Source organism: Pteronotus mesoamericanus, unplaced genomic scaffold (genome assembly GCF_021234165.1).
Source record: "Pteronotus mesoamericanus isolate MK-2021 breed Mesoamerican mustached bat unplaced genomic scaffold, CSHL_Meso_final scaffold_167, whole genome shotgun sequence".
NCBI lineage: Eukaryota > Metazoa > Chordata > Mammalia > Chiroptera > Mormoopidae > Pteronotus > Pteronotus mesoamericanus.
The window spans coordinates 38,846,079-38,857,680 of NW_026555308.1; the positions used below are offsets into that span (position 1 = coordinate 38,846,079).

The 11,602-nt window shown below is 42.3% G+C and overlaps 1 protein-coding gene, 1 long non-coding RNA gene and 1 other non-coding gene across 3 annotated transcripts in view; 1 reads left to right on the plus strand and 2 right to left on the minus strand.

Moving 5' to 3' along the window:
* The window catches only part of EPB41L4A (erythrocyte membrane protein band 4.1 like 4A), a 245,132-nt gene extending 239,461 nt beyond the window's left edge, over window positions 1–5,671 (plus strand). Inside the window, exons 21-23 of the mRNA XM_054589971.1 lie at window positions 231–341; window positions 1,346–1,427; window positions 5,543–5,671. Coding sequence (XP_054445946.1) covers window positions 231–341; window positions 1,346–1,427; window positions 5,543–5,671 — 322 coding nt within the window. The remainder of the gene's footprint in view (window positions 1–230; window positions 342–1,345; window positions 1,428–5,542) is intronic.
* Window positions 5,672–7,433: 1,762 nt separating this feature from the next.
* LOC129083499 (uncharacterized) lies at window positions 7,434–9,021 on the minus strand. Its single transcript, XR_008530489.1, has 3 exons — window positions 8,548–9,021; window positions 7,990–8,061; window positions 7,434–7,597 (listed from the first exon to the last, which is right to left on the minus strand). It is a non-coding gene; the product is annotated as an uncharacterized LOC129083499 (long non-coding RNA).
* LOC129083942 (small nucleolar RNA SNORA13) lies at window positions 8,159–8,292 on the minus strand. The gene has a single exon (XR_008530515.1). It is a non-coding gene; the product is annotated as a small nucleolar RNA SNORA13 (small nucleolar RNA).
* Window positions 9,022–11,602: the final 2,581 nt, after the last annotated feature.

Genomic DNA, 11,602 nt, shown 5'->3' on the forward strand with positions numbered 1-11,602 from the left:
ATTTTCATGTATGGTTGAGGGAACAGTTTTCTGTTGTTAACCTGTGAAAGTTAAGCCACTTAGGATTTCCAAACCTGGAGGGGTCAAGTTTTTTATGGTTTTTTTTGTTTTGTTTTGTTTTGTTTTTTAACTCTCAAAGTTGTTATTCCTTAGTGGATATCAATATTAAGGCATTATCCTGTTCTGACTTAGAATGTGTTTGTTTCCATGTTTTTTGGTTGTTTGTTCAGGACTCAAGGTGACCCGATCCGCATCAGACATTCTCATTCTCCGCGAAGTTACCGCCAGTATCGAAGGTCCCAGTGTTCGGATGGAGAGCGATCTGTCCTATCGGAAGTGAAGTACGTAGGCAGGCCTGGGTACATCATCACCCTCTTGGCTCCCGAACAACAGAGTCCAATAGAACTTCTTGTGATGATAGACATATTTTATATCTGTGGCTATTAAATAGTATGTGCTTAGTATGACCAAGAAGCTAAATGTTGAATATTACTAATTTTAATTAATGTGAGTAGTCATGTGTGGCTGGCTAGTGGCTACCATGTTGGGTAGTGCAGATCTAGACCATATTTAGGCTAAATCATGGCACTTCCAAGCTATGCACTTTGAGCTTTTAGAAGAAAGAAAAAATGCATAAGCTATTCTATTTTGAATGATGCAGCCATATTTGAGAGAAGTTGGAGTAAGAGATTTTTTTATTTTTTTCGTTTGATAGCATTTTGCTTTTTAGTACAGTAAATACCATAGTACAGTAGTTTATTTCTTTATTTTTTTTTTCTTGTGAGGAAAGCAACCCTTATCTTGCTTCACATCATAGGTGATATATTTTTAATATGTTAATGAAATATTATACATCCATTTGTAGAAGTACTACAATCATAGAAATTCATGTACTTTGTATTGCTAGGTAGGAGTGTTAACCAATAAACTCTGAAATAAGGCTCAAAACCTTGATAAACATTAATAAATTGGGAGATAGGCTAGCGCAGTGGAGAGAGGTATAGGCCAGGTTTTGTTTATAAAATGTAGGTAATGGCTGTAGTAGGTTCATAAAAAAGTACAAACGGGTAATCCTAGAAACAAAAAGTCATTTATACAACATGTCACAGTAAGAAAAGCACATGTTTTATTCTTGGTTCTCCTATTTATTTGCTTTGATTTTGGGCAAATCACTTGATTTGTTCAATGTAATTCTGAGACACTTATTTACCACTTCTCTGTATGAAGCGTTGTGGTAGGTAATCTAAGGAATACCAAGATGTATAAAACATGCATTCTATGCTGCAGCCCTCTTTCAGTTCAAATTGTGATTCTCAGAAATAATTCTAAAACTCACTCTCTGCAGCTCAAAAACGGACCTTGTACCTCCGCTTCCTGTAACCCGCTCTTCAGATGCTCAGGGTTCTGGTGGCTCCACAGTTCATCAGGTTGGTAATAATAAAGTTTTAAGACAGTCTTACGCTGATGACAATTTAGAGAAGCGCTTTTCTGAAAGTTATTTTGGGAGGTCCGGAAATGATTCTTTAACTTTACTCTGAGATTCTGTATTTTAAAAGAACATGTACAAAACGTGGAAGAAGAAGGCAGGAGGAGGGGCTGCATGATCAGGACAAGGCACAACCTGGGAAGAGTTACGGAGTGAGAGAGGGAGATAGGGCAAGGTCTAAAGTGCTCTGAGGCTTGGGGCAAAGCCAAGGATTACAAGGATTGCAAGATTGTTTGGAGCCAGAATAAAGTAACAATGGCTTTACTAATTAAAACAGAAAAACAAAAAAAAAAAAACCCATTTAGACTTTTAGGTATTTTTTGAGCCAGAGAAACAAGGACAAAGTGGTAGACTCACGGCGGGGCAGATGTTCTATTGTTAACTGATGGCAGACAGGAGAATTACTCAAGTCCTGTTTTATTTCTGTCTTCTCCATCAAAGAGAATTACTTTTGTTCTGGAAATGTTTTAAAAATGTGGTTAAAGGGGAATTCAAGGACATAGCAAAAAATCTAGCCGCCTTAACACAATCAATTTAAGAATTCAGCTGAATTAGGTATTTCAGGGGAGCACTGTAGCAAACATTTCAGCCAGGTGTTTGACACCATCTCTCATGGTATTTTTTAAAATGAGATAGAAAAAAATGTAGTCTATATAAGATGATTGGATGTTTTAAACTGGTTGCACAACCACTCTAAAAACAAAGGTGATGTTTATACTGGATCAAACTTGATGTTTATAGTGGATCAGTGTCAGCCTATTGTTTGCAGTGCTGTGGTCTTCAGTCTTTTTTGGATCGCAGATCCTTTTGAAAAACCAATATAACTACTGTCTCTCCCCAAAAAATGCATGTTAGCACATACACAGTTTTGTATATAAATCCTTGGAGTTCAAGGACAGCCCTAGAACCCGGACTCCAGCAGTATTCATCGTGTGTTGCCCTTCATTTGTCCTGATTCATTTTATCAGTGACTTAAGCAAGAACAGGAAAAAACCTATGCTAATTTATATAGGTTAGATTCCCTAGAAACAGATCCTGGGATAAGAGTCTTACGTGGAGGAAGTTTATCGCAAAGCGCTCTTAGGATCAGCACCTGCTGGGGAGTGGAAGAGGTTTCGGCGAAAACAAGAGATGAACTGTGTAGTACTCGCATAGCCCCAGTGAAGGCATCTGCTGATTCCACTGTGAGCTCTGGAGTTGAGATGGCCCTCTGATTCATCCCACTGGACTCGGGGGGTTGGGCCTTTACGCACTCACACTCACTATGTAGCAGCCATTGGATAAAGGGGGCCGCTGAGAGGAGGCAGGACCTTGGGCAAGGTGGCTCTCTTCAGCTGAGGGCGTTTACTGCAGAGGGGCTCAGTTTTGAGCTGTATCACAGCTGTCATTCCCAGCAGCCGGGGGAACAAATGCCTCAGTCTAGGAGATCAGGGTGGTTAACACAATTTCCACTACAGTCTGCATAATGTTTGATTAGATGTGTCTGGGAGAGCTAATAGGTTGTTCAAACAGACAATTTGTTTGAAATCAATAGCACTTCTAAAAAATTACATTCATATTAGTGGTTAAGGTTTGCATCAAGACAGACCTACATTTGTGTCTCCTCACCTCCACATACTATTTGTGTGATTGGGCAAAGAGTTTAATTTCTAAGCCTCAGTTTCTATGCAATGTCGCTAATAACCCACCTGTTAGGGTTACTGTGAGGAGTAATAAGCCATTATCTTTCAGAGCTTTTCTTCAATCTTAAATTAAAGGTGGTTTTAATACAAATAGGAATTTTACTCTAGTTTTGCTTTTCTGATTATTCCCTAACTCAACAATTTTCTACTGGTGTGCCTCAAAGAATTTTTAAAACAAGCAATACCTGACTATTTAGTCAGGGCACTGACTTCTTTTCCCTTAGGTTGTCAAATAAAAAAATGACAACAGCCAACACAACAATAGCCATACTGTGTGAATGAGACAAAATTATGCCTATTTTTTTTTTTTTTGGTTAAATTGGCAAAAAATACATTGTTTATTGTGCCATAGAATTTTAGTAGTTAGTGTGCCATGAGATGAGAAAGGTTGAAAATCACTCTCCTAACTAATCACCACCACTTAGGAATCTTAACAAACTTAAAGAATGCACATTAAATGCTGTAATTAAAAACAATTCACTTACATCCTCTGATCAGTGGCACTGATTCTAAGCTTGTCACTTTGATATTGAACTGAACAAACAGCTAATGAACACATCTGAGGAGGGGCAGGCACTGGCCTGGGCGATCAGTAAACTACAGCCTTCGGGCTAAATGTAGTCTGCTGCCTGTTTCTGTGTAACTCTGAAGCTGATAACGATTTTTACATTTTTAAAGGGTTTAAAAAAAAAAAAAGTACATGCCAGAAATACAAGGTAATACACAATCTGGCCCTTTACCGAAAAATGTTTGCTGTCTCCTGGCCTAGACATATAACACATAAAAAGTAAACAGGCAGGCACAATGCAAAGAATTAGGTACGCCTTCCATGGAAACAAGGGCCTGATGATAGCGCCCACCGGGGACCTTTCTGCCAGAGGGTAGTCAGAGGAAGCCGCTTCAGAAAGTGGCCTGTGAGCTGAGAGCCGACAGGTGAGGAGAAGCCAGCCAGGTGAGCATTGGGGGAGGCTGATGTAAGCAGATCTGAGAGCAAACAGGAGGCTGGGACAGGCGTGGGTGTTTGAGCTGCGGTCTGTGCATGGTTGAGCGAGGAGGAGGGACAGATAACTCAGGGCCTTAGATGCCATAGGAGAAGAGGGTGGATTTTATTCGAAGTGCCAAAAGGAAACCACTGTTCCAGTTGCCATGAGCGACAGGTGCTAGCAGGAAAGGTACATTTCCTAAGTTCCACCTTGGTGCCAGAACAGGTGCCTGGCCTGCCTGTACCTTCTCACTTTGCCTTTTCATACAGAGGGCTTGTTTAAGTGAGGTGCATCAGGGACGTGGATTCGCTTATTTCCTTAAGGTTTGCAGGTAGAGAGGACATAGTCAGTCCTAGACAAACTTAAAAACATGTAATGTTTGTTTCAGGTAACCTCCCAGGTCCTATCTGGTGAGTCTTCTGATAAGTTAGCTCTCTTCCTCTGCCCTGACTCACATGCACTGGTCTCCTCCTCCTACCTGTTTGTCTAGAAATCTTCCGTCCCAGAGTCTCGTGTTTCAAAGTTATCTTGATTCATACTCCCCACACGTATTGTTCCTTCAGTGCTTCTTTGAATGCCAGTGAAACAAATTAAGCCACTCATAGGAACTTTTAAAGCGATGATTTATTTTTAATCCAAATTAATGTCAAAATAGAATTCTGGATAGCGCTCATTTTGTGTGGCATATAGTTTTGGGGGAAGTAAATGTGCTTGTTTCCCTGAACTACTGACCCATGAGGCCATTGCTAGGTGAGAACGGGAAGGTTCAACAGAGCAGGGAGCTGTGAGGCAGTTAGTGTCATTCTCAGGGCCCCTGCCTGGCGTGGTGAGGTGGGGGGATACACATGATCCAGTTCCAGAAGTGCTGGGTGTGGCACCCAGGCTCTGGCAGCTCGGTCCTCGTTCACAGTCCAAGTCCCCTTGAGAGTCCCTCCGCCGCCCCAGCTGACAGCACTCTCTAGCCACAATTGATAGAGGGCCCCAGAGCATTGTGTTATGGGAGCTTCACTCAGTGACTGCTGAGAATATAATCAGGGAAGACTATAAATTACCCACAACTCCCTATTCTCTCTTTGCCCCTCAGAAAAGTGGGAGGCCAGAGAGTCTGGTTTAGGAATGACCACAAAGAAAATGACACTTAATTAGAGAGCTGGGTTCAGATGTATGACAAATCTTCATGAATAAAATTTTTATGTATGTAACTATCCGAATTTACTTTTCTGTTTAAGATTTAAACACGATCATGTTGTTAATCATAGTTTAGTAACAAGGGAATATTTGAACAGCTTTTGATACAACTTCTCTTGATGCCTTTAATATAATAATAGTTTCTGATGTATTCATGAATTAACTTGGCTCTATTTTTTTTTCTGAATCTATTTTCCTTTTAGAGAAGAAATGGGTCTAAAGATAGCCTGATTGAGGAGAAATCTCAGGCATCTACAAGCAGCCTGGCTGGAAAACATATAGCAAAAACAATAAAAACTATTCAAGCTTCCCGCCTCAAGATAGAGACTTGATCCCAGTGAAGGGATTGGGATGGGGGTAGGGGTGGGAAGGGTGTGTGTGCTGCCTTTACTTTGAAACTGTGAATTGTCATTATTCAAGTATCTTGGACCTGCAAGTGTTTCTTCAGAAGAAAATTGAGTCTGCTGCTTCTTTTAAAGGTTTAACTACAGTGTATTTGTGCTGAAGGGCCTTTTTATTTGGTAACTGGAAGGATAGTCTTGTAAAAACTCATTCACTGGATGCCATGTCCACAACCAAAACCAGATGCTTCCGATCCAAATCTGGAATCCTGGACTGCAGCTGGCCCGCTGTGCAATAGCAGCACACCAAGTGGGATGAAATCCGTCCCAACTCTAGGTGGCTCTTGGCCTGTGTGGATGCATGAGGACTGAGGTCACATCACTTTAAGATTGTAGATAATTTTTATTCACATAAATGTTCTTTTTAAGGCTGTATTTTGTGGCATTAAGTTCCACTGGTTATTTACAAATGTAAAGCTTTTTGTTTGAAAGCATTGCTCATAATTTCTAGTGCTGTCTTGTTTTGATAAAAAAAAAAATGGCTGTTATGTGGATTTTGGCCTAAAAATTTGTGAATACCCTCAATCTCAAATGGTCCCTCCACTCTGCCTGGCTATCTAACTCTCCTCAGACTATTTCATATTTCAGACCTTTGCCCTGTGCGGATGACTTTCACCTTCCCCTTACCACACCTTCCCCAGCACTCCTTTCATGCCCATGACCTTAAGGTTTATTTCTATAGCTTAGCCAGCCAGCCAGTGTTCTTCCAAGAGACAAACTAGTTTAAAATTCCGCTTCCCGAGCTGGATTTAGGGCATTATTGTGCTAGTCTACACACCTAGTAATCATATGGACACCTCCCTCCTCTATTTCCAAGTCCTGTCATCTCTGCCTTCCATAGCTTAATTATCCCTCTACTAATATCGCCACCAGATTGGCTGACCTGTATCCTTTTCCTCGCAAATGTGAACTTCTACACATAGGATTTCCCCTTGCTTTAAACACAGCCTCAAGTGGTCTGCACCTTCCCCATTCAGCCTGTTTGTAACATTCCCAGGTCTCTTAATGGCCACCTAATGGGCCTCATTAAGCACTTGTCTACATCATGGCACTAATAAGGGAAAGCAGCTACAACTGTCACAAATAGGGACTCCGGTCACACCTCCTTTAGCTGAAGGCCTCTCCGCACAAGCCATTCCCCCAACTTTGCGCAGCAAAACTGCCACCTGGGCTTGGTCCCAACTCTGCTTTCTCAGGTTTCCCTGATGCAAATTCTTCCTTGAGGGGTATTTGTCTCACAAAGGAGACATCCCCTTTGTGATGACACTTCCCTCCATTCACTTGTAAACTTCCAAAGGGAGGGGCATACTGATCACCATTGTGTTCCCAGCTCCTAACACAGTGCTTTAAATACATTTTTTGAATACTTGGAACACATTCTTTCTTGCAAAGTGAAGGCAGAAGGTATACCAATGTAAAGTTTACAATCTCGTGAAAAATGCAGTGACAATGCAAAAGCAAACCCATGCCCTACAAACCAACTAGTCTAGTTCAGTTCATCATGAGGCACTGGTAGAAGGCACATTTCTCCTTGGGCTCACTGTAAGCCTTTATTTCATAAGCCTATCTGTTATAGCAATGAATATTAATCTTAACCGCTGAGATTTAACACTTTCGAAGTTGCTGGGGGAGGAGGGAGAAATCCTGATTTTTCTGTAAAAAAACCCGCTATTTTCTGGTAGTCACACAAAACACAAACCTCCAAGAAGCACATGTAAATATTTATTCAGACCCACTGAAGTGTATATGTATGGACTGTCCAAAAGTAGTTAGCGTGCTCCTCAGACTCATGAAAATTTTAAATGATCCAAGCAACTCCTGCGAAGATCAACTTTTCAAAGTCTTCATCAAAAAATCCTAAAAGAAAAATAAAAACACTCAGTTTTACAAGCAAGTATTTACACGTATCGTACCTTAATAAACTTTGAATACATGCTTCTGTACTGCATTGTTAAGCGTTTCTGGAGTCTGATTTAAATATCAACATAAAACATGCCTGAGATTTGGCACGTGTTCCCCCCGCCCCTAAATGTAACTGCTACACATAGAAACATCTTAAGATATCAAAAACAAGCAATCCAATTTACTATTATCTTCACCTTGTTAATTACAGATGTAGCAGTGCTGATGCTAATGAACAATGTCCAGTTTAAACTAATACCCACAGGAAAAGGTACCTCAATGCAGGAAGGTGATAAAGTCCCCATTACAAATAACTTTCTAGCAGAACTACTTCAACATCACCTCACCTTAGGTCACAGGTGTGCTCCCAAGTAGTAGTCAGCTAGCAGCAGTTTACGCTTCAAACACCCATCTTTTACCTGCACAAAAATTGGTTAAAATCGGTTATGAGAAATTTTATACTAAAGTTTGGCAGACTCAAGATCACGTATGCAAACAAATTAATGTAAAAGCATAAACTGTTACTTATGTAGCTCCTACACCAAAGACATCATATTCAAGGGCAGGAAAGGGCTGCAAAGTGTTTAGTTTACGCCTTTTTTGACACCACATTCACTAGTTTCCGAAGGTGAACGGGCAACACAAAGGCAACATTAAAGTCGCTACAGAAAGACCGATGAATCACGGCACAAGGTTGCTGACCCTCAATCAACCCGCTATGAACCGTTGTTGATTACACCTGGAACGGGAATAATTATTCCCGGCTCTACATTTTCTTTTACAACTCAAAATGCGAAAGGGTAATGAAAAGTGAAAGACAGAGTGTTTTTTTACCTAGTTAAAATCTTAAGTTTAACGCGACTGGTCTTTTTTTTTTTTCCCCCCACACACACATGAAAACTCACCTGCAGAGTTTGTGGTACTCTTCGGTTTCCGCCAAGCTCGGGACCGTGACAGACTGTCATGATCTAAACCCTGTCTCTTCATTTCTACGTCGAACGATTTCACTGTGAAAGGCCGTTCCCTTTCACAAAAAAAATCCTCGTTATGTTAAAAACTCCCTGGCATACACGGCCGACGACCAATAAACTCAAAGGCACTCAAACCGATGTCCCCAGTTCCTAGCGTGGGAACGCAGATGGAGGTCCGTTTCGGGGCCTCCTGAGGTTTCACCCACAACGCGACCCAGTTCAGACCAAGCCGCTGCCATCCACGCATTCACGGCTCGCGACCTCGGACCCGGCTGGGCCGCTGCGGGCGCGTCACCGGGCTCAGGGCGGCCGCACGACCTGCCCACCGCTCGGGCAGGCAAAGGCCACGCGGTCGCACTCTTCGGGTCACCGCCATCCAGGAATCGCAGAAGTACCTCAGCATAGCCGGGGCACGAGGGCAAGAAAGGCCGCGCAACCTTCCCACAATGCTTTTCTACCACTGGAAGGATCCACTCTCCCCAGGGCCCGGGGAGAACGGGCTGTACCATCGGCCACCACCCGCTCGCGAAACGCCGCCGTGTGGCGGGAGGGCAAAGTGCCCGGTGATTGACAGTGGGGCGGGTCTCCACGGCAGAAGGTTTTTCTTGCCGCCCCCCTTTTGCTTTGTGCGCCCAGTTCTTTTCCGCGGAGAAAGAGGTCTTTTCAAGTGTGGATCTTCACCCACCTCTCCTCCCAGTGTCGGGAGCATTTGGTCAGCGCTGAGGTGCGCGTGGAGCCCAGAAAGCCTCAGGACCTCGTGTCCTGGAGGAGGGCCGACAGAGCTCAGCATCTCCAGCTGAGGAAGAGTAAGGTCATTCATTCAAACAATATTTACTGAGTACTTACTGTGCTTCCGGCTGTGTCCTAAACGCCTGGGAATCAGGTGTGAAGGAGACAGGCAAGGTACCTGTCTTACATTCTGGTTGGGTGAGAAAGCCACTGAGCAGTAAGTAACACATGCACACTGTCAGTACAGGTAGTGTGAGCACTAAGAATGAAACAATAGTGCTGTCCTACAGAAATACACTGTGAGCCACGAGAGTGATGTAAACTTCTCAAAATGCCACATATAAAAGTAAAGAGAAACATTAATTTTAATAGTAACTCAACACAGGCTAAATATCATTTCACATGTCGTTATATAAAAATTTAATGATATATTCTCCATTCCTTTATTCCTACGAAGCCTTAAAAGGCCGGTGCATGTTTTCTATTTCTAGCACATTTCATCCCGACTAATCACATTTCAACCAGAGTGGCTTAAGTTGCAGCAGAAGATACAGGCAGAAGCAAATCATATAGGGCTTTGTACTTGTGGTAAGGAGCTGGGATTTTGCGCTAAAATTTTAGAATTACTACTACAAAAATAAAGCAAAGGTCGTTTGTTGGCTTTTTGCTGATAATCATAACTCATTGGCGGGTTAGAGACTGTAGTGATACAGGCTGTACGGTGACAAGTGGTGTCCTTGCTCCTATGAGTCTTAGCAGAGACTCATCCAGAGGCCACGTTCCAGCACCTTTCCTTGTTTATTTGAAGCTTACTGCTGAAAAAAGGAACGGGAGGGAAGGAAGGAAAGGAAATTAAGCCCACTGTCCAGAGCGGTCAGCACACAAGGGCTAGCCTGAATGACAACATCAACTTGGGGACAGTGGAGAAAACGACTACACTGAAGAAGTAAATGTATAATGATCACAAGAAGGTAAATAGCTCTAAGACCTTCATTAGGAAGTTACTGTAACACCCTGGGAAGAGAAAGGCTGCGGAAGGAGGACAACACCTCCACGAGTGTCATTTAAAGACACTGAAGGGTACTGTGAGGGGATTATAACAAACCTTAATGTGCCTTCTTGCTGGAGAAAGTTAGGGAGAGGAAATTTCCTTGGGCTGGAACAGCCAGCTGACCAAGGCTTAAATCTGCCTTTGACACATGTTTCCTTAGGTAAATGAGCACTTCTCTGAGCCCAAGGTTCCTCAGTTACAGGATGTTAACTTACCCATGGACCACATAGATTAGTTGAAAGAATTAAGAAAGGTTTGTGGAATCATCTAGCACTCTGTAGTACATAGTGACATCCAATAAATGACTCTAAGGAGTTAGATCCTTCCTCTTGTTTACCATCACCCAGGTATGGAAACTCCTTAGGTTGAGTTCTTAAGGAAGAGGGGAATTTGCTGCTGAATTCTTTGAATGCTCCCACCTCGCTTTTTTTTGTTCTCCCCTTCATATATTTTCCCTAAATTCTGGGTGATTCAAGAGTAGAGGGAGGCATTTGTTCCAATTATTGGATGAGAGTTGGTGTCAGGAAATCAATCCTAAATTCATCATCTTTCTGTCTGCTTCAGTCTCAACACATTCTGGTAAGGAAAACTCAGTAATTAAGCAAAGGCAAGCAGAAAGTACACGAGAAAAAGAGAGGGGATATTTTCTACCTGGTCTCCTCCCCGCCTTCCTTGCTGGGGCTGAGGTGTTCTGCAAGGATGTATAAACTACATACAGTATTAGTGCAAACATGGAAAAACCTCAGTTTCCCTATGGAAGGCAGATTAATGGTTCCCCAAAGATGTCCACATCCTAATCCCCAGAACCTGTGACTATGTTTCCTTACATAGTAAAAGGTGCTTTGCAGACGTGATTAATGTTTGGGACCATAATATGAGGAGATACAAACTGAAGGGGAATGCAGAAGACTCAGAGATGGGGCAAAAGAGAAGGCAGGAGAGGGACTTAAACTTACTTCCTAGTTTTGAAGATGTAGGAAGATCTTTGAAGCTAAAGAATACCTCCTAAAGCTGGGAATGGCTCTCAGCTGACAGCCATCAAGGAAACAGGGATTTCATTCCTACAAATGTATGAAATTGGATTCTGCTAACAACCTGAATGAGCATACAAGCATATTCTCCCCTAGAGTCTCTAGAAAAGAGCACAGCCTTTAAAAAAAAAAATCCTCACCTGAGGATATATTTTTATTGATTTTCAGAGAGAGGGAG